Source organism: Schistocerca gregaria, chromosome 2, assembly GCF_023897955.1.
Source record: "Schistocerca gregaria isolate iqSchGreg1 chromosome 2, iqSchGreg1.2, whole genome shotgun sequence".
Taxonomy (NCBI): domain Eukaryota; kingdom Metazoa; phylum Arthropoda; class Insecta; order Orthoptera; family Acrididae; genus Schistocerca; species Schistocerca gregaria.
This window is the reverse complement of record NC_064921.1, coordinates 500,730,149-500,757,627: the sequence shown is the minus strand read 5'-3', so window position 1 is coordinate 500,757,627 and position 27,479 is coordinate 500,730,149. Positions and strand designations below refer to the sequence as shown.

General features: G+C 39.4%; 1 protein-coding gene across 1 annotated transcript in view; it reads left to right on the top strand.

The window, feature by feature from the left end:
* The window catches only part of LOC126328376 (uncharacterized), a 58,053-nt gene that overhangs the window by 28,435 nt on the left and 2,139 nt on the right, over window positions 1-27,479 (top strand). The window contains exons 4-5 of the mRNA XM_049996030.1: window positions 6,287-6,429; window positions 13,741-13,890. Coding sequence (XP_049851987.1) covers window positions 6,287-6,429; window positions 13,741-13,890 — 293 coding nt within the window. The remainder of the gene's footprint in view (window positions 1-6,286; window positions 6,430-13,740; window positions 13,891-27,479) is intronic.

Genomic DNA, 27,479 nt, shown 5'->3' with positions numbered 1-27,479 from the left:
CATTGCAAAGCAGCACAAATCGGTCATAGACGGGCATCGTAGCCCTTTGCCAAATTTTTAATCTTTAATCTCTGATTATAATTTGTCGTCAACGTCTATAAATAACCGAACCACCAACATTTTACAAGCTCTCTCTTAGTTTGGTGTATCTTCAGCCGTTCCGTCGCAGCTCGTCCGTTGCAATATGTACCTAAGCCATTCGTCCAAATTCTCATCTTCAGCTGTCTTCCCTCACAGCAACGACGACTTAACTTATCTCAAAGACACAGTAGCACTTTATGCAAAGGTGACGTAAAGTCGCCAGTTTACAGCTATGCGATTTGAGGTAGCAGTGCTGTGTTAACTACCGCAGTGTCAACGGAGTTATGTTTATCTGAGTAACTGCATATTCGTCAGTTTCCTTATAATTTGTTATTTCAACACCATGATGCTGTAAAGTGTCTCAAAAACAAAAACTCATTTCGTGGTTTATGATTCGCTGTCTTAAAGACAGTATTCGCCAAATGTGGAAAGAAGTAACGTAAGTGCTAACCAAAGACGCTTCTTTTAATGGGCGTGCTGAAAACCTGTTTTCCTGGAGAGCGTAATAGGCGAGAGTTCTGCCTGCGAGTAATGACCTTGCAGTCACCAGCCATGACCTGTACGTAAATGAGCACATCACATAGTAATACAGGCTTGGGTTGGACTGCAGCCTTTACACTTTTTGCAGAAGTGTTATTATCACATTCAAGATAGCATAAAGCTGACATTTTTATGATGTTATTCGGAAGAAAGAACGTGACCAACACCTTGTTATACGTCTGGCACTAAACGTATTTCGTGTGAAACAACAATACCCTTTCCTTTACGTAAAGCATTTTGTTTGGCATTTATGACAGCACACTTAAAACAGTAGGACAATTCTGCAAAATTTATCTTTCCTTCAGATCTTTATACTGTGTCAGAAAGAGTGTCCCACTGGACACAAAGTTTATACTATAACAGTTTTTCCTGACGTCTTGGAATCCATCGTTGCAGGTTCACTTTGCAACACGTGAAACAAAACACTTGCTTGTATACATATGAGGACGTGCTGAAAAATAGTGCCTGTGTTCACGATGTTTTAGGTCTCCCTCACTTTCTGCAATTAGTGCTATATCATAGGAAAGTTACAGCATGTCTACCTTATCTCGGTAAATTGTTACCCATATGTTTACTTTCTCTCTCATCCTGTCGATTGCCTTCTGTATGTACAGATTAAATAAGTAAGGGGATAGGTAACAACTTTGTCGTAGCCATTTTTGAATGCTAGCTGTTTCTTCTTTATTACTACAGCGAACTATTCCAATTTCTCGTGTGTAGGTTCAATAAATTAGTTTCTCTCTGTAAAGCTGATTCCTGATTGGTAAAGGATACTGACTAATACATTCCAGTTGACATTGTCAAATACTTCTCAAGATCTGCAAATGCTTTAAATGTATTCTTACTGTTATTCAGTTGTTTCTCTATCACTTGCCACAGGGCCCATAGCTTTTCCAAAATCGTGCTGGTCTTCAGATACGTATCCCTTTATTTGTTATCCTGACAATACTGTCGGTGACTACTTTCGATGCATTGCATATTTTCAATACATGACACACCAGGCTCAATTTTCACTGTTGTTCACACGTCCTTGCATCTGGTTTTTTTCGTAGTGGTACCATTATGTATTTAACAACGTCTTCTGGTAAATATACAGACCCGCAAATATCACACACCAGCCGCAAAGTGCCATCTTCGCTTTGTTACCCATATTTTTAAATAATTCTCCTTGTATACGATTAACACCCGGATCCTTCCTTTCTCTAAGATCCTGCAGTGCTTTCTCACAATCCTCTTTCCCATAATCCTCTTCCTTAGTAGAAGCTCCTACATCATCCAGCTCTACTCCTTCTTCCTTTTCGATAGTCAGATTGCTGTTGTCACCACTGCATAACTGATCTAGGCATTCCTTCCATCGCTACACTGTAATTTCCTCATCATATAGTAACGTTCGATCTTTGTCCTTAATGCTCACTCTTTTTCCCTTTCTTGTTTCGAAGAATTTCTTTACATCTCTGCAAGTCATGTCAGTTCATCCTGTCTTCATCCTATCATCTATATATTCACAAATTTCTTTTAAATGCCTTTTTTATCTTGTTTTGCCCTCTTATTGATCTTGTTCCTTAAGCTCTTGCATTACTGCATTCCTTCTTCAGCCTTCGAGTTTTTAGACTGTCATCTATCTTTGATTATATTCATGACTTCCTGACTTATCCATTCTTTCCTATTCTCCCATTTCTTCTTCCCTAAATCACTTATGCTGATTTTTAAATGCAATTTTTTTTATTTTACTCTATTTCTTTTCTACCCCTAAATGTTCTCCTGGTATCCTCAATGGTATCGTTTGTTCGTACTGTGTACTCATTTTTGCAGATTCATCTTTAAGCTTAGATACCTCTCACCGTTTTCATCTTTAATCCTTTGAGTTTATGCTACCCTTCACCTGATTCTTGAAGCTTTCTCTTACCACTGTGTCTATTTGTGCCCTTCGTGTATCCTCTGGAGCTTTCCACACATGTCTCCTCCTCGGAAATTGCTGGAATGTAGTATTCGTTACGATTCATTTATATCGCACAATGAACTCTACAAATGTCTCTACTTTTTCATCTCTTTGTCCCAAGCCGTATGTACCAATTGTATTTCCTTCAGTTCTTTCTACTACTGTTGCATTACGATCTCCAAATAAATTAAGGTTCTCTTCGCACTTTATTTTCTCTTTCATTTCACTTAGCTCCTTATAAAATTTTTCCACCATTTCATCTTCCTCCTCTGTTGTTGGAATATAGACTTGAATTATCACAGTATCCTTTGATTTAGTTTCAGTTCTTACTTTAATTAGTCGTGCCTTGTATTACACGAATCCCTTGATTCTGCTTTTCAGTTTCTTAAGTAAGATTATGCCCATTCCACCATGTATCCTGGTGTATTGTCTGCTGTGCCAGAATGGATCATTCGATAATTTCCACTCCAGAAGTCTCTAGGTTGTGGTCAGGTTGGGGGTGTGACATTGACACATCCATGAATAAACCTCCGAAAGGTACCACTAATAAATCCCCCCCCCCCCCTCTTCGGTGTGATCTCAGAGGGGTGTGATATTGACACATGCCTGAATAAAACTCCGAAAAGGTACCACTAATAAATCCCCCCCCCCCCCCCCCCCCACTTCGGTAACATCCTAAGTGCCACCTGACTGCCATTGCTGAGTACTTCAAAAATGCACCTCTACAGAGACACACTGTGACAAGAATGCTAGGCGTCTTCAAGCGGGTTATGGGAGTGCTCTGGCACCTGATAGTAGGATAGTAGGCAGGGGAATCAGATGGATGACAGGGGGCCGCCTTCCAGCAGGCACGTCTGTCTCTCATCACAATTTGTCTCTGTACACGCACATTTTTAAGGAAGACGGGTGGCACTAAGAGGGTTGTCGAACTGTGAGGTCTTAGAGGCGCCCTATGCTGTTTAACTCACTCGTGTGTCAATGTTGAACACCTCTGAGACCACGTCAAGGTAGTTGTGAAACAAACACACTTTGCTGCTTCAGATCGCATTCAAATATCGTAAACTGCTTTTTATCGGTCCTAGTGGTTTCGCCCTGAGCACCATGCCAAGAACTCCGGTCGCACTGCCCTCCATAGGGGTGAGATAACGTTCAAGGGGATTGCTGCGCCACTAAATCCTTAGTGAAAGGTTATATCGTCCGGAGGGTGCCAGCAGTGCGGCATTGTCAAGGGTTGTTAAGAACCTCGTCCTGTTGCACATCACACTGCAAACTGTCGTCTTCGAGCGCGATATGTGCGCTAACAAACTCTCCAAGAAAAGGGGGTTTATTGAAGTTCTTTATCATCACCTGAGGGCTTTTCGTGTCGATTCCCCGTAGCACGGTGCCCGTAGTACTTTCCTCGGACACCCGTGGGTGAACTGCATTTTTTCAACGCAGGGTGTCGCTGTTCTTACCTCCATCTCATAGACCTCAAAAGAAGGGGTAAATGTGGGCAAGAGGGTGAGACACGTCCACTATAGTAGGAGTAATCCATCGAACTACAGACCTATATCATTGACGTCCGTTTGCAGTAGGGTTTTGGAGCATATACTGTATTCAAACATTATGAATCACCTCGAACGGAACGATCTATTGATACGTAATCAGCATGGCTTCAGAAAACATCGTTCTTGTGCAACGCAGCTAGCTCTTTATTCGCACGAAGTAATGGCCGCTATCGGCAGGGCATCTCAACTTGATTTCATATTTCTAGATTTCTGGAAAGCTTTTGACACCGCTCCTCACAAGCGACTTCTAATCCAGCTGCGGGCCTATGGGCTATCGTCTCAGTTGTGCTACTGAATTCGTGATTTCCTGTCAGGAAGGTCGCAGTTCGTAGTAATAGACGGCAAATCATCGAGTAAAACTGAAGTGATATCAGGTGTTCCCCAGGGAAGCGTCCTGGGACCTCTGCTGTTCCTGATCTATGTAAATGACCTGGGTGACAATCTGAGCAGTTCTCTTAGGATGCTCGCAGATGATGCTGTAATTTACCGTCTAGTAAGGTCCTACGAAGACCAGTACCAGTTGCAAAGCGATTTAGAAAAGATTGCTGTATGGTGTGGCAGGTGGCAGATGACGCTAAATAACGAAAAGTGTAAGGTGATCCACATGAGTTCCAAAAGAAATCCTTTGGAATTCGATTACTCGATAAATAGTACAATTCTCAAGGCTGTCAATTCACTAAGTACCTGGGTGTTAAAATCACGAACAACTTCAGTTAGAAAGAGCACACAAATAATATTGTGGGAAAAAGCGAGCCAAAGGTTGCGTTTCATTGGCAGGACACTTAGAAGATGCAACAAGTCCACTAAAGAGACAGCTTACACTACACTCGTTCGTCCTCTGTAAGGATATTGCTGCGCGGTGTGGGATCGTTACAAGGTGGGATTGACGGAGGACATCGAAAGGGTGCAAAAAAGGGCAGCTCGTTTTGTATTATCACGTAATAGGGGAGAAAGTGTGGCAGATATGACACGCGAGTTGGGATGGAAGTCATTAAAGCAAAGACGTTTTTCGTCGCGGCGAGATCTATTTACGAAATTTCAGTCAACAACTTTCTCTTCCGAATGCGAAAATATTTTGTTGAGCTCAACCTACATAGGTAGGAATGATCATCAGAATAAAATAAGAGAAATCAGAGCTCGAACAGAAAGGTTTAGGTGTTCTTTTTCCCAGCGCGCTGTTCGGGAGTGGTATGGTAGAGAGATAGTAAGATTGTGGTTCGATGAACCCTCCGCCAAGCACTTAAATGTGAATTGCAGAGTAATCATGTAGATGTAGATGTAGATGTAGATGTAGATGGCGCTGGACAGAATTTTGCTGAAATTTGGTGTCATTGTGACATCATTACCTCACATGGACTTCTGAACTCCGGCCTTTCTTTCGCATGTGTCGATTACCTTGTTGTTTGAAGCGTAGCTAAGCCTGAGGTGAGATCGCAGAGCACCACGCTTTTGCAGAATCGCAGAGCAATGTTGTTGGCACCTTTGAGTCAAGGTTAAAGCTTCTACTTCGCAGTGTGAGACAACTACGGCGTTTAGAAAATGTGATCCTTTAATTGTGTTTTACAGTGTATGTTGTCAGTGCTAAAAGCACCAATAAACGCCTTGTATTTGTTTTTCTCTTATAAATACAACGCTTGTATTCAATAGTGACTTCAGAATGGAGGAGATAACCTATTCCTTGCAAGTCATAGTAAACAGTTTATCCGCTACCAAATGTACCGGACACCAGCCTCTCCTGCAAGCAGGCAGAGAAGTCCGATTTGCTGGTTCAAGGACAAATGATATTACTGCCATTGCTCAGAAGGCTGCTCTTCCCTCGACTTCTCCCATCTCCCCTCCTCCTGTCCCACGTATTAGTTCTTCAAATACAAGCATAAATTACATAATATCTTTCATTGTTACAATCTTATCAAGCACTTTACTTCTGTATCAGATCTTTCTTCAGTCATTTGACCATTTCAGATCTTTCCTCAATCATTTGTCCATTAATTTAATCTTTATAGTCTTACTTCACACTGTCAGTAAAGTTGTTTATCCACTGCACAAAAACAAACTTATGGTTATCTATATGCCTTCTTCCCCAGCACCAGCTGCTATGTAAACAAACTACCGAATAAATGGTGGGTTTATGTCGCACCATTGAAGCACAACATTAAGCATTTTGTTTGTTTTGTTACAGGATGAACCTGAATGATGGCGCAAAATTCCGTTTTGAGGCCGACGTGATATTCAAGCGTTTACTCCTCGAGGGAGAGTACAAGGGACAAGGCAAAATCATCACCTTCCCTATTGATGGCAAGGGTGTCTACAACAACTCGATGAGTAAGTATCTCACTCCATTCACAAACAAATTGCTCACATACAGGGTGCAACAGTTAGAACTGTAGATATTTTTATTGGTGACTGAGAACAGTGCACTGAACAACTTTACATCAGTATTTACCATATTTTCAGATTAATAATTATTGATATTAAGAGTAGTATGTTTTTGGGTTGGTTAGTACCTCCAGGTACACGTGGCAAGAGCAAGGCATTAATTCTTATTTTGCGCATTCTTATTTTGCCTTGGGCAGGTGGTCAGGTATTGAAGTGTGGATACGTGGACACAAGGGTAATCGTCTTAGTGATGCAGTTACTACTGCACAGGAAACATCAGGCAGTAAATTATGTTACATGTTTGTGGGAAGACTTCAGTGCAGAGAAAAAACAGCCAACATGCTGATGTGTGTTAACATTAAGGTACGACAATCTATTGGTTATGACCTGTAGACTAAAACTGAAGAAACTCCAAAAATGTGAGAAATTAAGGAGATGGGACCTGGATAAACTGACTAAACCAGAGGTTGTACAGAGCTTCAGGGAGGGCATAAGGGAACAATTGACAGGAATCGGGGAAAGAAATACAGTAGAAGAAAAATGGGTAGCTTTGAGGGATGAAGTAGTGAAGGCAGCAGACGATCAAGTAGGTAAAAAGACGAGGGCTAGTAGAATTCCTTGGGTAACAGAAGAAATATTGAATTTAACTGATGAAGAAGTACAAAAATGCAGTAAATGAAGCAGGCAGAAAGGAATAAAAACGTCTCAAAAATGAGATGGACAGGAAGTGCAAAATGGCTAAGCAGGGATGGTTAGATGACAAATGTAAGGATGTAGAGGCTTATCTCATTAGGGGTAAGATAGATACTGCCTACAGGAATTAAAGAGACCTTTGGAGGTAACAGAAACACTTGTATGAACATCAAGAGCTCAGATGGAAACCCAGTTCTACGCAAAGAAGGGAAAGCAGAAAGGTGGAAGGAGTATATATAGGGTCTATACAAGGGTGATGCACTTGAGGACAATATTATAGAAATGGAACAGGATGTAGATGAAGAAGAAATGGGAGATAAGATATTGCGTGAAGAGTTTGGCACAGTACTGAAAGACCTGAGTCGAAACAAGGCCCCCGGAGTAGACAACATTCCATTGGAACTACTGACGGCCTTGGGAGAGTCAGTCCTGACAAAACTCTACCATCTGGTGAGCAAGACGTATGAAACTGGCGAAAAACCTTCAGATTTCAAGAAAAATATAATAATTCCAATCCCAAAGAAAGCAGGTGTTGACAGATGTGAAAATTACCGAACAATTAGTTTAATAAGCCACAGCTGCAAATTACTAACACGAATTCTTTACAGACGAATGGAAAAACTAGTAGAAGCCGACCTCGGGGAAGATCAGTTTGGATTCCGTAGAAACACTGGCACACGTGAGGCAATACTGACCTTACGACTTATCTCAGAAGAAAGATTAAGGAAAGGCAAATCTAAGTTTCTAGCTTTTGTAGACTTAGACAAAGCTTTTGACAATGTTGACTGGAGTACTCTCTTTCAAATTCTAAAGGTGGCAGGGGTAAAATACAGGGAGCGAGGAGCTATTTACAATTTGTACAGAAACCAGATGGAAGTTGTAAGAGTCGAGGGACATGAAAGGGAAGCAGTGGTCGGGAAGGGAGTAAGACAGGGTTGTAGCCTCTCCCCGATGTTATTCAATCTGTATATTGAGCAAGCAGTAAAGGAAACAAAAGAAAAATTCGGAGTAGGTATTAAAATCCATGGAGAAGAAATAGAAACTTTGAGGTTAGCCGATGAATTGTAATTCTGTCAGAGACAGCAAAAGCCTTGGAAGAGCAGTTGAATGGAATGGACAGTGTCTTGAAAGGGGGATATAATACGAACATCAACCAAAGCAAAACGAGGATAATGGAATGTAGTCGAATTAAGTCGGGTGATGCTGAGGGAATTATATTAGGAAATGAGACACTTAAAGTAGTAAAGGAGTTTTGCTATTTGGGGAGCAAAATAACTGATGATGGTCGAAGTAGAGAGGATATAAAATGTAGACTGGTAATGGCAAGGAAAGCGTTTCTGAAGAAGAGAAATTTCTTAACATCGAGTATAGATTTAAGTGTCAGGAAGTCATTTCTGAAAGTATTTGTATGGAGTGTAGCCATGTATGGAAGCGAAACATGGAAACATTGAAAGGGGGATATAATACGAACATCAACCAAAGCAAAACGAGGATAATGGAATGTAGTCGAATTAAGTGGGGTGATGCTGAGGGAATTATATTAGGAAATGAGACACTTAAAGTAGTAAAGGAGTTTTGCTATTTGGGGAGCAAAATAACTGATGATGGTCGAAGTAGAGAGGATATAAAATGTAGACTGGTAATGGCAAGGAAAGCGTTTCTGAAGAAGAGAAATTTCTTAACATCGAGTATAGATTTAAGTGTCAGGAAGTCATTTCTGAAAGTATTTGTATGGAGTGTAGCCATGTATGGAAGCGAAACATGGACGATAAATAGTTTGGACAAGAAGAGAATAGAAGCTTTCGAAATGTGGTGCTACAGAAGAATGCTGAAGATTAGATGGGTAGATCACACAACTAACGAGGAAGTATTGAATAGGACTGGGGAGACGAGAAGTTTGTGGCAAAACTTGACCAGAAGAAGGGATCGGTTGGTAGGACATGTTCTGAGGCATCAAGGGATCACAAGTTTGGTACTGGAGGGCAGCGTGGAGGGTAAAAATCGTAGAGGGAGACCAAGAGATGAATACACTAAGCAGATTCAGAAGGATGTAGGTTGCAGTAGGTACTGGGAGATGAAGAAGCTTGCACAGGATAGAGTAGCATGGAGAGCTGCATCAAACCAATCTCAGGACTGAAGACCGCAACAACAACAACAACATATAAAATACCCGCACCTATAGACGTTACACCTTGGTTATTACAAATACGACTCAAAAATTTACACAATTAGGTTATTGGTAGAAAAAAAAGAGTCTGAAGACAGTGGCTGGAGACAGATACTCTGTTATGATGTAATGGACATCTAAACAGCCGGCTGCTGTGGCCGAGCGGTTCTAGACCCTTCAGTCCGGAACCACACTGCTGCTACGGTCGCAGGTTCGAATCCTGCCTCAGGCATAGATGTGTGTGATGTCCTTAGGTTAGTTAAGTTTAAGTAGTCCTAAGTCTAGGGGACTGATGACCTCGGATGTTAAGTCCCATAGTGCTTAGAGCCATTTGAACCATTTGAACACCTAAGCAGGATTATAAGTTCTTATGTAGAGACAACTTGGAGAGGATATGAAGCTGTTGACGGGAAGGTAGAGCTCACGTCGTTCTTGAATCTTAACGTTCGATTGAGCGGATATCCTATTGTTCAAAAATGTTCAAATGTGTGTGAAATCTTATGGAACTTAACTGCTAAGGTCATCAGTCCCTAAGCTTACACACCACGTAACCTAAATTATCCTAAGGACAAACAAACACACCCATGCCCGAGGGAGGACTCGAACCTCCGCCGGGACCAGCCGCTCAACCCATGACTGCTGTGCCTTAGTCCGCTCGGCAGATATCCCTTTACTGTTGGCAGACTAAAGTAGCTGGGTGTATTCTTTGAAAGTCCATACTGATAGAATCTATGAGGTTGGGTAGGTATTGTAGAGTGGAAATGGAAAACGTTCTAAGTGCCGTTTCTTTTTTCACAAAACACAATTTTCTACTTTTGTGTTCTCGATAGTCTGTTTGATGTCTCTAGATTTGTTCCAAGTGTCAAATCACGGAGAAAATGTTTCAAACATTCGTTACAAGTTGACGCACGGTGCTTGTGCAAGCAGTGCTTCCCAATGGAGTTCCAAGTGTCACATGCCATTAGCTACTCTAATTACCCAGATACGGTTTGAAGATATAACACGTAAGTTTATGGTGAATGGGGACAGTATTTTGAGCTGTGATAGAGGTTTTGCAGTTATAGAGAAACGAAAACCTTTGTTCTGCAAGATGTACACAAGATTATTGACTGAAGGCTATATAGCCACTCCAAGAAATTCCACTACATAAAAGTGAGTCTTTGATTTCACTATTATCAATGTAGGCTTGTGGTATTTCCAAATCCAATGTGATCAAAGTGTCACATACTTATCCATCCCGAATAGCTATATAAAAATCTTGATTTTGAAGTAGGAAAATGGAAAAATATCGATCTACTGAAAAGAGGAAAGACCATGGCATCTGTATACCATACCGTATTTCATCTGAAAGACCAGCCATGTTTATCAGCTGCAGAACAGAAAGACTTGTTGACGATGTTGCCATCTCTTCCTCCATCGCACAAGGAGTTTTACGACAACATCTGATACCAAGAATGGAGTTCTGTATATAATAGAGGTCTATTGAGAGGATTTTTGTGAATTTAATTTTGTTACACTCTTATAAAAATAACATATTTAAAGGAAATGATAATTAGTTATTATTGACTACATTTTTACTTGTTAAAATATTAAAGGCGTATTTCTGTACTTATATTAACATAAATAAAACGTAGTTATGAGATGAGTTTGGTGAAAAATCAAGACCTCTTGCAACTATATCTTTCTCCACGTGTAATTGATTTATCAGTTTCTATCGCTTGGTTCCTGGGCATAGGTACAGGTCATGCAGACTTTTGACAGTAATATAGATAGTCATTCCCGCAGGAATTAATGGAGTCTCGTATGGAATGAGCAGCAACTTCTCAAAGGGCATTTGTTAAGTATAGCCAAAGTTATTATGAAAATAATGAAGAGAAGTAGAAACAAGAGCTATGGCTTGCTTAAAATCAAAACTGTGAATGTAAAAGTAGCACAAAAAGTTAACATGTGCTCCTATGTTAAAACCATAATTACACATCATGGCCAAAAGAAGGAACCCATCAGAGGCGAATTAGCCTCTGGTAATATTTCAAGCAGTTCACATTACTTCACAATGTACAGAGCTTCACACTCGTCTGGTGTTACTGCATTTCTACTGTGAAAAAACCTACTTTTGGCTATGACATTTGTACATGTCGGAAGATTTTAAAGTTTGACGTGTGCTGAAGCCAGATCTTTTGCACTGCCACTTGAAAATGGTCCAAAGGCTGAAACTTCAATTGTGAAATAAATAATTTCTGTAGTCAATGGTGAATATTATATCCTTCAAGAAATTCTACATGATTGTGAACCCCGACCATAAGAAGTTACCTTCAGATGTATTTGTTTTAGAGATAAGAAAAATAGTTTATCTTCATTTTTTTCTCATTTATTAACACATTACATAATTGTGTTTGGGGAAAAAGATATATTCTCACAATAGAAGTCTGTATTGTAAGAATTACACCTGGTGCTGATTTAGAATTTCATATAAACATATTTGAATAATTTCATATTTTAATGATTTTTTCTCATGCTATATAATCATTTATTTTGCTTTCATTACTAAAACTTTTCCCAGATTATAATGCAAAACATTCTTAATATCTTGATTAAAGCTTCCCTCTGCATAGCCTGCAATGATTTAAAATTAATATTCAAAGTAGTCAGATTCATGAGACATAAATAATCCATCATAATTCGTTGAACATATTTAGGGTAATTTATTGTAATTTAACTATAAATAAAAATTATATTGAAGATGTCATTTTATTGCATTATATTTTCGAAGAAATTAATCAGGTTAATGTGTCTGGGAATAATATAATTTCACATTAACAATGCAGCAATATGATATTTTACAATGTTTACTCAGTTTAGTGTTTTGCCCTCAAGTAAAATCCAGCAAGAGACTAGTCTACATCAAATTCAAGGAAAATGTTTCATATAAAGTAATAATTTCATTATATCCCCATATACACCAACTTCATCAACGTGTCCAAAATGAAATTTTCACTCAGCAGCAGAGTGTGCACTGATATGAAACTCCAAACCAAGAGTTGAACTCGGGACCCTTGCCTTTTGTTGGAGAGTGCTTTACTGACTGAGCTAAGCAAACCCGACTCACGACCCACCCTCACATCTTTACTTCCGCCATCACCTCATCTCTTACATTCCAAACTTCACATAAGGACTACTGCAAAACTTGGACACTCCTGGAAGAAGAGATATTCTGGAGAGGTGGCTTCGCCACAGGGAACTTTGTGTTCTGTGGGAAAGCGAAAGTCCAAAAGGTAGAAAGTGAGGTACCAGCGGAAGTAAAAGTGTGAGGGAGGGTCATGAATCGTGCTTGGAGAGCTCAGTCAATAGACCACATGCCACCGAAAGCCAAAGGTCCTGAGTTCGAGTCTCGGTCCGACACACAATTTTAATCTGTCACGGTGTTTCTCCATCAATGTTAATGTACATAATTGTCAAAATCATCCGTTCACCTACCTCTCATACTTTTTTTTCATTGTGATATCTTTGCTGATTTTGAACTGACTGCCTCTATATGCCTTACAGCATGTCATGTCGCATGGTTTACTCTTCACGTGGTGTTGTGTTTTTATAGTCTTTCTTTATGCTTTCTGCCAGATACACTTTTAGTTCGTAGATCATTTTATCATTAATTAATTATCCCTATCCCACTTGACCACTTAATTTGTTAAGTTTCCTTTCACAACAAATAACAAGCGATCATCTGAGCAGTGTTGTCATTAAGAAAGAAATATCCCAAGCATTGTCAGGGAATATATCATTATTAGTCACCTCTCCATAATAATTTTATTGGTTGATTAAAATTTGTTTTAGACGTTTGAAACCATTGCTATTAATTTCATGTTTTAATGCACCCTTCAGGAAACCTCTTAAAGATACCCTATAACCAAATGAATAACTCTCACCTCTTCTATTAGTCAGAGATCTAATGTGCTCACCACGTTTTTGAAGAAGAAGAAGCCCGCATCTCGTGGTCGTGCGGTAGCGTTCTCGCTTCCCGCACCCGGGTTCCCGGGTTCGATTCCCGGCGGGGTCAGGGATTTTCTCTGCCTCGTGATGGCTGGGTGTTGTGTGTTGTCCTTAGGTTAGTTAGGTTTACGTAGTTCTAAGTTCTAGGCGACTGATGACCATAGATGTTAAGTCCCATAGTGCTCAGAGCCGTTTTGAAGACGAAGCAAATAACAATTGGATTTATTCTTCATTTATTACTAGTCACATGAGAAATCAGACTAATGTAGACACTCTGTTCTGTATGCATTCAGCCAACATGTATGTCGCAATAACTGTTTGCGTTTGAGATATTTTATTCACATCACCAATTGATCATAGAAATAAGTTTGAAGCTACCTTGTGAACTAATAGTACTTTCTGACTTGCAGCTGATGTTGTGGGCACGATCAACGTGACTGGAGAGTACTACCAGAAGGCTGGGCGTCCATTCTTGAAGCTGACTCGCTTCTCCTTCCTGCCAGAGGTGGGAACCATGAAGATGTACGCCTCTAACCTCTTCGCAGGGAACGACGAGCTCAGTGAGTAATTTATGCATAAATGCAACTACTAAAGAAGGCAGCATTAACAAATTTCGACTAAAACAGTGTCCACATATGCCTCCTACCATTATATCGTTATTTGTAAGTCTCATAAGCGTTGTTAAAGTAGCAAACTATTACAATAGAGTTTTGAAGGACTCTGGTTTAGCGATAGAAAGGAAGAGACGCTGGATGATCGGTATTAAGCACTGAATGAAAATTCTTAGAACCAGAACAGCAGTGTTGATGGTTGACTTTCATTGATGTCAACTCAGCAATTATCACTGCGATGTAAACTAAGTGTGAGAGAAATGAATCAATACACTTGATCAGAAATTTTAAATCATAGGCGTGAACTATAAAGCAATGAGAATGGTGAAGATATCTGGATTACAAACAGATAGGAAGAGAGAGAGGATGCTCGGCATTAGTCACTGAATGAAAATTCTTAGAATCCACATAGCAGTTAATGGTTCGCTTTTACTGACATCAATTGTAACCAAAAACGTCTCAGCAGTATACAGGGCGAGTCACTAACTATTACCACCAAGAATAATTCCGAATGTATGATAGGAGCAGAAACGTTTGTGGAACAACAGCTGCATGGGATAACAGGGGCCATAATATGCCATTGGTTTTCTGTTGCTAGGTGGGGTCGCTTCAGAGATATGGAGGCAAACTTTTTTTTAATGGGTTGCTATAGTTTGGTACTTATATGCTAGTAACGACTATCGAGACGAATCCAATTATGTGTAACAGTAAGATCTTTGAACGACTACGAAGGTCACAAAGGTGGCATGAACGTCCATATACGGAAGGTGTTCGAAGTGATGACCATTGGTATCAATGCAGTGCTGCAATCTTCTTATCATGGATTGACTGGTATTCCTTGTCACATCGGTACTTATGGAAGCACATGATCTGACAATTCTCTCTCGCTTATCTTCAGGTGTAGTTGGAACGTCTTTATAAGCAATGTCTTTTACGAATCACCACAAGAAAATATCCAAAGGCGTTAGGTATGGAGAACGAGCCGCCCATGACACATCTCCTCCGCGCCCAATCCAACAATTAGGGACTTGTCTTTGCAACTCATTCCTAGCCATCAGCGAAAAATGTGCTGGACACCCATCGTGTTGATACCACATTCTGTTCCTTGTTCCTAAAGGTATTTCTTCCAATAACAGACAATGTTTCTGCCAGGAATGTGGCGTATTTCCTACCATTAAGAAGGTGTTCCTTCGATGAAATAGGGGCCTATAATTCTGTCCTCCACAATCCCACACCATACATTCACTGACACTGTGTTTGGTGTGCAACTTGCCGCAGCCAACATGGATTTTCAGTAGCCCAATAATGCATGTTATTCAAACTGACATTTCCATGGTTCGTGAATGTAGCCTCGTCAGCAAATAAAATCAAATTAATAAATGTTTCATCCCTTTCAATATGAAGTTGAGCCTGTCGGCAGAATTTAATGCGACGCATACAATCCGTACCAGTTATTTCATGTTGGAGACTGATATGGTAAGGATGATATTTATGGCGATGCAGAACACGAACAACACTACTCTGGCTCATGCCTGATTCCCTTGTGATTTGACGCTAACTAACACAAGGATCACGAACAACAGTGACAAGAGTGCCAATTTCCATTTCCCCGTTAGTAACTTTCTCTTGCTGTATATGTTTCCGATGCGTTAAAGATCCAGTTGTTCTCAACTTATCATACACACATTTAAATGTACGACGTGTATGGTGAGTACGTTGAGGATATCTTTCAGCGTATAACTCTCTAGCTCTCACTGAATTCCGTTGGCATTCTCTGCAGATGACAAGCATATCAACTTGTTCTTCGAAGGGATACATCATTCATATTCGTTTGATTCGAAGATACTGGTCTTACCGTCCCCATTAGTATTGTATTACGAAACCGTCGAATGGTGTTTAGTTGTCAATGACACGTTAGATTGATACGTCGTATTCAACGAATATTTATCATTCGTACGATGTACGAGAGAGAATTGTCAGAGCATGTGCTTCGATAAGTGCCGAAGTGATACAGAATGCCACTCAAACCATGATAAGAACATTGCAGCACTGAACTGATTGCAATGGTCATCATCATCACTTCGAACACCTTCTGTAAATGGGCGTTCATGCCACGTTTTTGACCTTCGTTGACTTTCAAAGACCTAACTGTTACATACCATTGGATTCATCTCGATAGCCGTTATCAGAAAATAAGTATCAAACTATAGCATCCATTAAAAAAAGTGTTGCCCTTCATATCTCCGTCGAGACCCCACGTAGCAACGAAAATCCAACGTCATATTATTGGCCCTGTTGTCTCACGCAACATTTGTCCCACAAACTTTTCAGCTATTATCATACTCTCTGAGCTATTCTAGGTGGCAGTATTTAGTGATTCACCCTGTAGACTAGAAAAAGGTGATGTCTTTCTGTATGAAAGGAAAATATTGGATAAATGTTTTAAAGAAACTGAAAGGAAAATTTCTCTTTTACCAATTTCTGAAAAAGAAAAAGAAAGACACTTAAGTAATTGAAGTATCAGTTGGTATAATAGCCTTTTCGAAAATTCTGAAGATAAAAATCAGTTGGGAAAATACAGTATATATGGAAGAGCATTGAAGAGAGTAGTCGATGGTATCATTGTGGAAACTAATAGCCAAAATAAAACAGCTGCTATAAGTATACTCTCTTTCAAATTCTAAAGGTGGCAAGGGGAAAAATACAGGGAGCGAAATGCTATTTACAATTTGTACAGAAAGCAGATGGCAGTTATAAGAGTCGAGGGAGATGAAAGGGCAGAATCGGTTAAGAAGGGAGTGAGACAGGGTTGTAGCTTGTCCCCAATGTTATTCAATCTGTATATTGAGCAAGCAGTAAAGGAAACAATAGAAAAATTCGGAGTAGGTATTAAAATCCATGGAGAAGAAATAAAAACTTTGAGGTTCGCCGACGACATTGTAATTCTGTCAGAGAAAGCAATGGACTAGGAAGGGCAGTTGAATGGAATCGACAGTGTCTTGAAAGGAGAGTATAAGATGAACATAAACAAAAGCAAAACGAGGATAATGGAATGTAGTCGAATTAAGTGGGGTGATGCTGAGGGAATTAGATTAAGAAATGAGACACTTAAAGTAGTAAAGGAGTTTTGCTATTTGGGGAGCAAACTAACTGATGATGGTCGAAGTAGAGAGGATATAAAATGTAGACTGGCAATGGCAAGGAAAGCGTTTCTGAAGAAGAGAAGTTTGTTAACATCGAGTACTGATTTAAGTGTCAGGAAGTCTTTTCTGAAAGTATTTGTATGGAGTGTAGCCATGTATGGAAGTGAAACATGGACGATAAATAGTTTGGACAAGAAGAGAATAGAAGCTTTCGAAATGTGGTGCTACAGAAGAATGCTGAAGATTAGATGGGTAGATCACATAACTAACGAGGAAGTATTGAATAGGACTGGGGAGACAAGAAGTTTGTGGCAAAACTTGACCAGAAGAACGGATCGGTTGGTAGGGCATGTTCTGAGGCATCAAGGGATCACAAGTTTGGTACTGGAGGGCAGCGTGGAGGGTAAATCGTAGAGGGAGACCAAGAGATGAATACACTAAGCAGATTCAGAAGGATGTAGGCTGCAGTAGGTACTGGGCGCTGAAGAAGCTTGCCAAGGGTAGAGTAGCATGGAGAGCTTCATGAAACCAGTCTCTGGACTGAGAACCACAACAACAACATGAGTACATGTATGATTTTGTCAAACCATAATTAGCTATGTACGCTAGAAGGATAATTTCTGATACTGGAGACACAGAAATCAGTAAACTGGAATAGCCTAGATAATTAAATTTGTTGCTTTTCTACATTATAATACTTTGTGGTATTTTTCTCTCATGCCGAAACTTATTCATTGTTTAGACAAAAATGTGTGACATGATGAGTCAACTACGAAAGTCGCATAGACATCTTGTTAAACGATCATGATTAACTGTAACAGTTTAATCTGATCCCTCCTCATTTACTTATTATCTTGAAAAACTCATTGTAAAAGTTGAACTTTATTCTGAGAATGACAATGAAATTCAAAAAATACCATTTCGAAATAAGCATATCTATATTAGGTTTTATTGAATGTAACTTGTCCTAGGAAACATAAAGCCTTGTAGCTATTTCCTAATGTGGAAAGGGATATTAAAAGTCTGCAAGGAAAGTCAAATAAATCTGAAAGCTAATAAAAAATCTTTTGTCTTTAATAATTTCTCCTACATCACAGACAAGCTGTTGAACAGAAGTAACTAATACAACACAATTTTTTACTGGTCAGTATGTATCCAAGGACAGTTTATAATGAAATGTATACAAAAATCATATAAATTATATCCTCCAATCATAATATTTCTTAAAAATGTGTAGATCATATTTTCAATGATTTTTAGTGTGAACTGAACACCAAACAGAAAGTTACAATTCCTCTTTGAGCTGTCTCCGCTTGCTGTTGCAAAGTAACACTCAGGTAACTCATTACATGATTTTCAAATGTGGAGAAATAGGCAGGATGTTCACCTTCTGTACAGTACAAGGTGATTCATCATTATATGGTAACCCATAATGTGAAAACTTCTGGGGGTAAATAATTGGGAATACCAGTTCTCCCAAAAAATCACTTTAGACCTGACTTTGTAATGTTCCCGTATTTGGTCATTCTGTGGCTCTCATCATTGCAGTTCAGCATACAATACTGAAATACCCTCCATAATAAACAAATTAGAGTTGGAACTACTCTGTAGCATTGAAAAAATCAGAACCATGGAGACAACATGAGACATGATTCCAACTCTTCTTGCAAATTTACCACTTCCCAGCTGGTAATTTCAAGCAGCTTTTATATTTTGTTATTATCATTAACCTATGAATACAATGAAGTAATCATTAAATTAAGTTATCTAGAGTATAGTCACTAATGTTTCTGGCCATTTAAATGCCTTACCACTCCCAGTACAGTTGATAATAAATTATGACATCCAGCAGCACTGATTTATAAAATATTTTTAGCGACACATTGATCCTGCTAAATTGTGGTGTAAACCTATAGTTAAAAAGATTACATTTCATGATGTGTAGCTGGTGACATTTAATAATCATAATGGTACTTGACACAGATACAGTATGACATGGAATACCATAAGGATAATAAATAAGAAAGGTAACAAGGAATTTAAGAATGATTTGCAGAATAACCAAACCTCACACACTTGCAGAAAACAAAATTAAATGTATTCTATAACATAGACTTTGTCTTAAATAATTAAAGTCTGTGAAAAAATTAAATGACATAAACATTAGATTACAAACTGAATCAGAATAACATAGAGAACAAGGTGAACACTTTTTAAAGTGAGGGAACACTACTGGCTATATGATTAAATCGTATTACAAATTGTGCTACAGAACTGTAAATGATGTCATTATCATACAAAAGTTTCTACTTTACAAAGTAGTAAGGAACATTAGAGTTTAACGCCAGACTGATTATGAGGTCATTAGAGACAGAACAGAATGGGAAGAATTGGAAGGACACTATATGGTCTCTTAGGACATATCCTCAAATATTCCACACTTAATTTATGATCATGGCAAACATAAATTTGAATAACCAGACATGAATTTGAACTGGTGTTAACTGAATGTGTGTCAAGTGAGTTAAATAATGCACCTACTCACCCAGTCAAGAAAAATTCAAGGTCCTCAAGAAACAAAAGTATGAACAGATTAAGAGAAAGTAAAGAATCATGAGAATAAATAAATTGCATGATAGTGAATAGTACAGTAATTTGGGAGTTCGTTGTCTGCAAATTACAGACATTTTAAGTAACCTTTTTCTTGTCAGTGACAGATACTTTTACATCAAATACATCGTTAAAGCAATCTGAAGTTTATGAAAAGAATATTCCAAAATAAGTTGCATAAAATTCATATATGTATTACAAGAACTATTTGATATTATAAATTCGTTTAAAACAATTTTTCAAGGACAAAACATGTAACTGACAAAATATTTAAATCTTGTAGATCTGAAATTTGTAACATATTTAATACTTGTACCGTTAATGTCTTCATAAAACTAGTCTGCCAATTAGGTATATAACATATTCTCAGAAAGAAAGACTATTTCCAAACATCTTTAGATTCATATTATTTTGAGTATTTTTTTAAGATCATGTACAAAATGGTTTAGAAGTTTAGTTGCTCATTCTCATTGAGTTCATGATGTACCACTCAAACCAAACTGGTATTTTCCCATTTAGGTTGTTTGTTATTTTAATTTTTTCTTTGCTTCAGAACTGGTTTGAGCTTTTTAAGCCGTTATGAAGTACTTAGCTACAAAAAGAAGATGTTGTTGTTGTTGTGGTCTTCAGTCCAGACACTGCTTTGATGCAGCTCTCCATGCTACTCTATCCTTGGCAAGCTTCTTCATCTCCCAGTACCTACTGCAACCTACATCCTTCTGAATTTGCTTAGTGCATTCATCTATTGGTCTCCCTCTACGTTTTTTGCCCTCCACACTGCCCTCCAATACTAAATTGGTGATCCCTTGATGCCTCAGAACATGTCCTACCAACCGATCCCTTCTTCTGGTCAAGTTGTGCCACAAACTTCTCTTCTCCCCAACCCTATTCAACACTTCCTCATTAGTTATGTGATCTACCCATCTAATCTTCAGCATTCTTGTGTAGCACCACATTTCGAAAGCTTCTATTCTCTCCTTGTCAAAACTATTTATCGTCCATGTTTCACTTCCATACATGGCTACACTCCATACAAATACTTTCAGAAATGACTTCCTGACACTTAAATTTATACTCGATGTTAACAAATTTCTCTTCTTCAGAAACGCTTTCCTTGCCATTGCCAGTCTACATTTTATATCCTCTCTACTTCGACCATCATCAGTTAGTTTGCTCCCCAAATAGCAAAACTCCTTTACTACTTTAAGTGTCTCATTTCTTAATCTAATTCCCTCAGCATCACCCCACTTAATTCGACTACATTCCATTATCCTCGTTTTGCTTTTGTTGATGTTCATATTATATCCTCCTTTCAAGACACCGTCCAGTCCATTCAACTGTTCTTCCAAGTCCTTTGCTGTCTCTGACAGAATTACAATGTCATCGGCGAACCTCAAAGTTTTTATTTCTTCTCCGTGGATTTTAATACCTACTCCGAACTTTTCTTTTGTTTCCTTTACCACTTGCTCAATATACAGATTGAATAACATCGGGGAGAGGATACAACCCTGTCTCACTCCCTTCCCAACCACTGCTTCCCTTTCATGTTCCTCGACTCTTATAACTGCCATCTGGTTTCTGTACAAATTGTAAATAGCTCTTCGCTCCCTGTATTTTACCCCTGACACCTTTAGAATTTGAAAGAGAGTATTCCAGTCAACATTGTCAAAAGCTTTCTCTAAGTCTACAAATGCTAGAAACGTAGGTTTGCCTTTCCTTAATCTTTCCTCTAAGATAAGTCGTAAGGTCAGTATTGCCTCACGTGTTCCAGTATTTCTACGGAATCCAAACTGATCTTCCCCGAGGTCGGCTTTTACTAGTTTTTCCATTCGTCTGTAAAGAATTCGTTTTAGTATTTTGCAGCTGTGACTTATTAAACTGATAGTTCGGTAATTTTCACATCTGTCAGCACCTGCTTTCTTTGGAAGATGTAAATATAAAAATGGTAGCTTAATCATATGATACACTTACAGTTGTGTTAGTTTGCAGATATATCTGTTCTTGATGTTTTGATTATTTGTGCATATCAGAAGTTACACAGTGTGTATATATATATTACTCACTTTATGTACAGAAACAAACTACCAAAACTTCAAGAGCAGTTAAATTCGTAAGCCAAAACGAATGAAGCACATAATGTGAACATATTGTCATTTTTATAGATGAGGTGCCCTTTTCTAATTGCACACAAGATAAAGCTAAAAAAATCTAAAGCAATTGTGAAACACAGAATAATTTGAAACAAGAACAATCTAAGTGGGAAAATGCAGCATTCACATAGTAAATTTAAAGCTATGGTAGCCACAGTTAAGAAGGTGTTATACCAAGCTATCTCTATTAGGCTTGACATGTTAGAAGTCTAAAAGTATTAACAGATACTTGAAGATAAAAAGAATGTCGTTACATTTTGGCAGGAGTAAATTCTTTCAACATTTCTGTGCTTATCACATGGCATCATAACCAATCATTATAATCCAAGAAATAGCTTGTACTCAGTATTTTGGATCTCAGTTTATTACAGCCCGTATTAGAAAATCCATACTCTGGGCTAATCTCAGACGTATTTCCAAAACGCATGATTCCTCTTATAGTAGCTTTAGAACTGATGTAATTTTTGTTTATGAACGTGCTACTCACAAGAACATTAGAAAACTATTTTATGGAGAAACGTCAGTTATAAACATAATATTTTTAAAATATAGAAGAACCAATTGCTGGAACTTGCAGGTCTGTTTCCTCTGATGGAGTAAAAGGAACCTTAATAACACATGGCATTCCAGACGACATCAAGAGTTTCACAGAAGTTCATAAAGGGCTGATACACATCAACAGCGAACCTCTTGTGAGATTTATAATGGAGTTTCAGACGAAATACAAAACTTTCTGTAGTTTAACTTCTTCTGCTCCTCTTTTCGTATCACCACATGAGCTGTTTATACGAATATGTAGAACAGTTTCGTAATGTATTTTATTATGGTTACTGCTCTGTATGCAATTTTATGTGCCAATTTTTCATAATTTAAAATCATGTTTTGGGCTGAAATAAAATGTGCATAGTTGACGCCTTCCCACACACCACAGATTTTTCTTGATGGTACCTAAGAAATAAACGTTGTTCGCGAATATTTAGAAGAAACTTCTCGCGTAATTCCTTGGGCAAAACAACAGCAAAAAATGTATTACGTGGGAAGTATCTCCTAATTGTGTTGGTAGTAAGATGGAGACCTTGTATAAGATGTATACCATGTATCTTTACCATAATGTATTGCTCACTGATGAGAAAACAAATACACTGGTAAGTCAAAACATCATGAACACTGACCACCGCGATGTTGGATGCCGCCTGAGGCGTTGCGGACATGTTACGGGGAAACGAAACTATGTAAAAGGACCAGACGCGGACGAGGGATCCCTAGCCAAGATATGGGCTGCAAATGCGGAAATACATTGAGATAGGCGACTTTGACATAGGCCAGATGATTATTACAATGAGTGTGTGAACGAATATCTCCTAAACGGTGAAGGTGGTCGAGTGTTCACGTTCGAGTGTTCACGTGCTACTGTCGTGAGCGTCTACGGAAAGAGTTAGAAGGACAGTGAAATTATCACTGGGTGCTAAATGGTTGGGCTACATGAATCCTCAGAGAACGGGGAATCTGCTCTATAAAGTATGACAGCTGCAGTGAACACAGGACCATAGGGATTCGACCGTCGACCAATAGAAATGTGTCGGCTGTACGGGTGAATCGCATGTTTGCTACACTACATCGATGGTTGTCTCCTCAGAGGCCGTCATCGAGGTGAAAGGTGGTTCGAAACGTGCAGCGCACCACAGGCAAAGGCAAAAGCGATATTACGCAGTGGAAGACATTCTCCTGCGCTTGTACGGGATCTGTGGTGGTAGTCGATGACACACTGACAGTTGCAAACCACCTGCAACCCTTGACATCTTCCCCGACGGCTATGTCATCTTTCAGAAGCATAATTGTCCTCGTCATGCAGCTACAATGGTTAGTAGAGCATTGTAGTGAACTCTCGTTGATGTCTCGGCAACCAAATTCGCCTGATATAATTTCTATGGAACCCACCTTGCTCGCTATCAGACGCTTTCACCGCGTACGCAAATCAGTGACCCGTTATTTTCGCGAATTACAAGGTTTGTGCGTGGATATCTAATGCCGCTCTCCTCTGCGAACCTACCAACAAACTATCAGATCCCTTACACGCAGAATTAGTGATGCATTTAGTTCCAAGGATGGACATACAAACTACTAAGCAGGTGGTCACAATGTTTTGGCTCATCAGTGTAGACAAGATGGCCTCATAATCTCTCAGAACACCCAACCATGAGGAGGTGACAACCTTCATGGTACGATTGTTGCCAATGATTAACTCTTGATTATACCCAAAGGAAAGGTTGGAATTACGTACCACCACCTGATCGGCCTATATATTCCATGGTATGAACGGACCAATTTACTAAACTCTACCTGTACTACTGGAAAGTGTGCCCCCCAGCACATCCCCAAAATTTTTAGTTCACCAATGATGGTTCCCCAGAACAGTTTCATTGATTGTCGATTTTTCCAAAAAAAACCTTTCCCGAAGACATTGTATTGAGCATGGATGTCCAGCACATTTTTTGCTGTTTTTTGTCTAAGGAATTACGCGAGAAGTTTCTTCTAAATATTCGCGAACAACGTTTATTTCTTGATCATAATTCACTGGACTTCTGTTTGTAGGGACACATGAATAGTGTGGTGTTCACAAATGACACCAAGGATTCTGAGAAGTATATCCATAACGCTTTTGCAGCCGTACGTGGGTCTCATGTAACTTCACTAGTCCTCTTTATGACACCGCTATGCATGCGTTCCTGTTTTGGTGGTGACTCCAAGAATATCTTTTGATATTGAAATTGTAGATCTTGTACTGCAGTTGTATTTCATTCACTAATAACGCAATGGAAGATATATTCACATTAACATTTTTGTTTTGATCCTATAATCAAGTTACGAGGCTTATTCCAATGTTTAGAAACAATCCATCGTAATTCAAGTATACATTCCTATGAAATCCATTTTTTCAGTTACGATTGCTTAATAATGAAAAATATTTCTCCAAACTGACAATTTTTTGTGACTCTCACTACATCCTCCCTTCTATTCGTTTATTTTTTATTGCTTCTGGGCAATTCTTGAGATGAAGAACCTTAAATTATTTAAGTGACTGAACTTGCAGTTTCCTTAGAAGCGGAACACTGCGTGGAATGGACGGATGTTGGGAAGATTGAATTATGCTTCATTCATAAACGATTGAATTACGACTACCACATTGCATGAACTCTTTTGATAGGAATTCTTGGCATTCGTCTAGCGTGTACGTTTTCTAACTGTTCGCCGGCTGCGGTGGCCGAGCGGTTCTAGGAGCTGCAGTCTGGAATCGTGCGACTGCTACAGTCGCAGGTTCGAATCCTGCCTCGGGCATGGATGTATGTGATGTCCTTAGGTTAGTTAGGTTTAAGTGGTTCTAAGTTCTAGGGAACTGATGACCTCAGATGTTAAGTCCCATAATGCTCAGAGCCATTTGAACCATTTTTCTAACAGTTCACAAGCCAATACCAGAACGCTACTATTCTGAGAGGGAATGATTACACATGATATCAGTACCAACGTCACGCACTTCAATACAGTTCGCTACACAGAACTCCTGAACCGTGGGAGGAGGTGCGATCGTAACCCACTGGGCTTGTATTAAGGAGTTCAGTGGTTCTAATTACCATCCATACAGCCAGCTTAATACTTTTCAATGAAGGGCACGGCCGATTTAACTGCGCGTCCTTCCTCAATGCGAGTTTGCTCTTCGTCTCTAATCATCTCGTCGTCCATGATGTGTTCACTCTAGTCCCACTTCCTTTCGCCAATACACTAGATGACGAAGTAACAGTCAGGAAGCCGTTATCTAGTTTTCTCTGCCATCGACATTTTGTGTTAGAAACTTAAACGTTAATGAAACAACGTGTTGCCATCTGGGATCTAAACAAAGGTTACATTTAGGATGCTACCGAGAATCTAAGTGTATAATGTGACACATTCAGTTAAAGCAAACTCTAAGTAAATATAAAGTTATTCATGATAAAGTTTGACTTTTTATAATTATGTTGTTTGTGTCATAATCAGCAACAGCAACTATATGAGATCCACTGCTGGGTGAAGACTAGATACTTCCTTGAATAAAGGCCATCAGCAGTATGCATCAAACGTCACCCTGCATGTTTCCTAATTCAATGTGCCCACCATCCATTAGATCGCGTTCTTTTGTTATCTCCTGAGACTCAGCAAAGAACTTCCGTCGTCTACCATCCACTCGTCTGACGACCTGTCGCGTCCATTTCCTTTTTTTTTTTTTCATTACAATCACAGTTACGTGTTCCACACCATTCTGTTTGCTGACCCTGTCTCCCATAGTAGTATTCAGCATGCATCTTCCCTTTGCCAAATAGGCAACCGTCCCTAGGTTCTCTTTGTTTTATGTTATAAGGGTTCATATTTCACTGACATAAGAGAAATCCGGTGACGTCCACTGGTAATAAATTTTCCACGCACAGAAAATGTAGTTTTGAATATTCCATTTGGTGTAACAAAATCACTCCGGTCCATTTTCACCGTGCTGTTTGCCGCTGAAACCAGAGTGAAACCCCTGGCAATAAAAACTGATCTCTTGTATGTCATCTCCTTAAACTGATAGGAAAAACTATTTTTCACAAATGCATCTATTTGTTTAACAAATTCATTTAAATATAACAGTAAGCTTTCTCCTTAATTTCAGGAGACACCGTACGTAAGATTGTAATTGTCCGTGGTGTGCACTCTGCCTGCGATGGTGTACTCAACGATGAACCTGGGTGCACGAATGGCAAAACGTCATTTTTTCGGATGAATTCAGGTTATGTTTACAGCATCATGATGGTCGCATCCGTGTTTGGCGACATCACGGTGAACGCACATTGGAAACGTGTATTTGTCATCGCCATACTGGCGTATGGAGGTGCCATTGGTTACACGTCTCGGTCACCTCTTGTTCGCATTGGCGGAACTTTGAACAGGGTAATTGCATTTCCGATGTGTTACGACCCGTGGATCTACCCTTCATTCGACACCTGCGAAACCCTACATTTCAGCAGGATAATGCACGAACGCTTGTTGGAGGTCTTGTACGGGCCTTTCCGGATACAGAAAATGTTCGACTGCTGCCCTGGTCAGCGCATTCTCCAGATCTCTCACCGATTGAAAACGTCTGGTCAATGGTGGCCGAGCAATTGGCTCATCACAATACGCCAGTCACTACTCTTGATGAACTGTGGTGTCGTATTGAAGCTGCATGGGTAGCTGCACCTGTACACGCCATCGAAGCTCTATTTGACTCAATGCCCAGGCGCATCAAGGTCGTTATTACGGCCACAGGTGGTTGTTCTGGGTACTGATTTCTCAGGATCTATGCACCCAAATTGCGTAAAAATGTAATCACATGTCAGTTCTAGTATAATATATTTGTCCAATGAATACCCATTTATCATCTGCATTTCTTCTTGGTGTAGCCTTAATGCGTTCGTATTCAATTATGCCGACCGTTAATCTGGATGATAAGATTGGCTGGAAAGTGATTTATTGAGCTGCGAGGAGCTGGAGGTTCTCTGTCCCCTACTGTTCTTCCTCGTATGCGTGATCTTGCAAGGACAGTAGGGAATATTTACGTCACAGCAAGCAGGAACGGGAAAACGGGCGT